This window comes from Volvox carteri (assembly GCF_000143455.1).
Source record: "Volvox carteri f. nagariensis unplaced genomic scaffold VOLCAscaffold_90, whole genome shotgun sequence".
Lineage (NCBI taxonomy): Eukaryota > Viridiplantae > Chlorophyta > Chlorophyceae > Chlamydomonadales > Volvocaceae > Volvox > Volvox carteri.
Window position 1 is genome coordinate 15,323 of NW_003307633.1, and position 1,393 is coordinate 16,715.

At 55.9% G+C, this 1,393-nt stretch overlaps 1 protein-coding gene across 1 annotated transcript in view; it reads right to left on the reverse strand.

Moving 5' to 3' along the window:
- Window positions 1-736, reverse strand: part of VOLCADRAFT_69295 (uncharacterized protein) — a gene marked incomplete at both ends in the record, with an annotated part of 3,699 nt that extends 2,963 nt beyond the window's left edge. Inside the window, 2 exons of the mRNA XM_002958279.1 lie at window positions 352-457; window positions 652-736. Coding sequence (XP_002958325.1) covers window positions 352-457; window positions 652-736 — 191 coding nt within the window. The remainder of the gene's footprint in view (window positions 1-351; window positions 458-651) is intronic.
- Between the last annotated feature and the right edge of the window lie 657 nt (window positions 737-1,393).

A 1,393-nucleotide genomic window follows, 5' to 3' on the forward strand; every position in this document is an offset into this window, starting at 1 on the left:
GAATTAACTACCCCCCCTCCCACACACCAACAGCAACCGCAGGAGAACAGGTGCGGGTCCCCGGGACAAGGCGACCAGCAACACCAACACCATCAAGCAACATCATACAACTGCGCAATCCTTTCCGGTACCCCTTGGCCTCGTTGAACCGGTCATCAGTCACCTGTCAACAATCCCACAAACCACACACCACACACCACACACCACACACCACACACCACACACCACACACCACACACCACACACCACACACCACACACCACACACCACACCCACTCACTTTCCCCGCTTCCGGCCCCCCTGCCTCTACCTGCTCCCCCCCCCCTCCCTCCCTCCCGTGTCCGCACCCACCTGTCCCAGAACATGACGTGCTGCTGCAGCACCGTGCGGTTCGTCGGGGACCTGGGGTCTCCGTCCGGCTTCTCCCGACTGACCGCCTTGTTGGCCCGGGGCATACCTGCAGCTCCCCGGGGGGCGGAAGGGGGGGGAAGGGGGGGAAGGGGTCGGGGTGGAAATGGCGGTGATGGGACATGAAGAAAAATCATATTATTTGACGATGATGATGATGATTATCATGATGATGATGATGATGAGACACACATACACATACACACACACGCACACACGTACACTCCGCCCACAGCTGCTCACCGGGATTGGGGATGTACTTGTCCAGATCGGCGGGGGGGCTGTGCTCCAGGGTGACGGGGTACTCAGGGATACCAGACACAGGCATCTGGAAAACCGGGTGGGGGTGGGAAACAAGAGATGTTGCTTAGTGGGCTGCGCATACTGTTGCCGTACGGCTTCCATACTGTTGCCGTACGGCTTCCGTACTGTTGCCATACGGCTTCCGTACACAGAGAAAAAATAAAAAAACCGCAAAATTTTGGACATCAAGAATCCGACGATGAGAGAAGCCAAATTCTTTTCCTAAGGAGCCACGAGCTCTAAAAGAGTTTTTCAGTCCTCCTGTTCACCACAGCGAGATTTTACCACTCAGAATTCTTTTCCTGTACAATTTATTACTCGAATCTCTTAAAATCACAATCGCTGCCATGCGTCGTAATTACAACTTCCACTTCCTCTGCAACGTGTCTCCCCGCCAGTCGCTCATCCAATGCCATCTACCATGCTTCCGCTGAACTGGACACAGACTCCCTTATCTTACGGCGACAAAAATGTAATGTTAGCAAGGCACGTGTAGCTTTAAGTTGCCGTACAAATGTGTCGTACCTCGGAGGTGGCGCCCGCGGGGGCTGCGACCTTCTCCCCGGGGCGAGCTGACACGATCTCCGGGGATGTTGTCTGCGGGGCCTTATGCTCCCCGGCTGTAGACTTGTGAATGTCGGCCTAGGGAGCGGCAGTAGCAGCGATGGGGCGGTTGCGGCGG